The 2,280-nt window shown below is 40.5% G+C and overlaps 1 protein-coding gene across 1 annotated transcript; it reads left to right on the plus strand.

Moving 5' to 3' along the window:
• Positions 1–233: 233 nt before the first annotated feature.
• Positions 234–2,033, plus strand: LOC114922847 (vomeronasal type-2 receptor 26-like; the record flags this gene model as incomplete). Its single annotated transcript, XM_029284913.1, has 2 exons — positions 234–360; positions 1,135–2,033. Coding segments are annotated over 2 exons (1,026 nt in total), but the record flags the coding sequence as incomplete, so codon positions are not given.
• Between the last annotated feature and the right edge of the window lie 247 nt (positions 2,034–2,280).

Here is a 2,280-nt window from a genome sequence, read left to right on the forward strand (position 1 = left end):
AAATAATCCAGGTTTGGATATAAATGCGGGCTGCATTTCATTAATTATCTTCAGCTAAATAAAAGAACAAATCAAATGCAACTTCGGTTATGTTCCAGGCTCTGGCAACCTTTTGGAGGTTAAATTGTCTGTTACATGGCAGGAATGACTGTCAACAGTCTTGTTCTTATTCATTGGCTGTAAGACAAAAACATAAGCAAAATATTAACATTGAATTCTTTATTTGGGGATAGCTACCTCCTCTCTCATTATGTAATGACCATTGTCCTCTTGGAAAAAGAAAGAACAAGATCGAAGGGCGGAAATTTTGCTGCTACACTTGTGCGCCGTGTCCAGAAAAGATGATATCTAGACAAATGGGTAAGATTCATGGCATCCCAATGGAACCAGGTCTGAAAGCCTGAATCCCAGTTAACAAGAATCTCTTCAACATTATTGCTTGCTGTATTAATGCATCACAAAGGAGGAAAAGGAAGAGACATCAGTGATGTCTTCTACCTTAGCGGTCCCCAATTTTTGCAGCTTGGTGGACAGGCAAGGGTGTTGAGGGAGAGGTTCTATGTGAGTGGCAGGCGTGCATGAGCAACTCCATTTGCGCAAGTGGCAGTCATCACTGATGTCTCTTTCTTACCCTTTTCCTCCTTTGCTTACTTGCCGCTTACGTGGCCTGGTTCCAAATGGGCCACGGCCCAGTAGCGGGCCATCGCCAGGAGGTTGGGGACCCCTGCTCTACTCCATCTTTCTATCCTTGAGATTGAATCACATTCAAATGATGGTGCACATCACATAAAGGAAGCAGTAATCAAGTAGCTCCTGTTCTCCTATCCTCTAGTGCTACTGCAAGTTTTTCAGGATCTAAAGTATCAAAAATCTCTTTTCTCTTTCCCATTAGTTGGCACACGTTTAGAAAATGGGACATGTTATTGCTCAGAAATGTTATAAAACCTAGTGTACTTGAAAATGCCAAGAACATCTAAGTAGTGTTTCCCTACAGTACTCGTTTTTAAAATGTAGGTTGAAGAGAGAGTTACAAAAGAATTTAGACAACACTTACATTGCAGGTAAATACAGAGAAGCAATTCTGAAACTTTTGAAAAGTTTGAGTCTGTTCAGAAACACTTTCCTTCTTTTCAGACATGGAGAATTGTGACAATTGTCCAAAGTATCAATTTCCAAATGAAGCTCATGATGAGTGCATTCCAAAGACAATGAATTTCCTCTCCTTTGAAGAGCCACTGGGCATTACTCTGGTTTCTCTGGCTCTTCTCTTTTCCCTAGTTACAGCTTTGGTGTTTATAATCTTCATCAAGCAACGGGATACTCCCATTGTCAAAGCCAACAATCGCAACCTCACCTATATTCTACTTATCTCTCTCTTTCTCTGTTTCCTCTGCTCACTTCTGTTCATTGGACAGCCCAATAAGGTGACCTGCCTCCTCCGACAAACAACATTCGGTATCATCTTCTCTATTGCAATCTCTTCTATATTGGCCAAAACCATCACAGTTGTTGTAGCGTTCCTAGCATCAAAGCCAGGAAGCCTATTCCACAAATGGGTGGGGCAAAAGTTGGCCTATTCTATTATCTGTGTCTGTTCCTTCATTCAAGTAAGTATTTGTGCCATTTGGCTTGGTACTTCTCCCCCATTTCCAGATTTGGACATGGAGACACTCTATGGAGGAATCATCACAGAATGTCACGAAGGCTCCATCATCATGTTTTACTGTGTTTTGAGCTACATGGGCCTCTTGGCTCTTCTCAGCTTCACTGTGGCCTTCCTAGCCAGGAAGTTGCCAGACAGTTTTAATGAAGCCAAGTTCATCACTTTCAGCATGCTGGTTTTCTGCAATGTTTGGTTGACCTTTGTCCCCAGCTACCTGAGCACCAAAGGGAAATACGTGGTGGCTGTGGAGATCTTCTCTATCCTGTCTTCCAGTGCTGGCTTACTGGGTTGCATCTTTATCCCCAAAATCTATATAATTATACTGAGGCCTGAGCTCAACACTAGAGAGTATTTAACATGTAAGAAATAGAAAAAAGAACAAAATCTAATTTTTACAAGCAAATACTAATTGGATGTGTACATACAGTATTACCTCTCTCATATATGAGTAATCTGACAGAGCCACTTTGAATTTTTCTCTCCAAACTCAATTAATAGAAAAGTAAATCTGTTAGGAAACATATTATCCATGTAGCTAATAAAGTCTGAATAAATTTGACTTTCTTTCACCACAGATGGTGATGGTTATTTGGGGAGAGGAATACTTTAATTTTTTT

This window comes from Protobothrops mucrosquamatus, unplaced genomic scaffold (genome assembly GCF_001527695.2).
Source record: "Protobothrops mucrosquamatus isolate PMUCROS unplaced genomic scaffold, P.Mucros_1.0 scaffold1116, whole genome shotgun sequence".
Lineage (NCBI taxonomy): Eukaryota > Metazoa > Chordata > Lepidosauria > Squamata > Viperidae > Protobothrops > Protobothrops mucrosquamatus.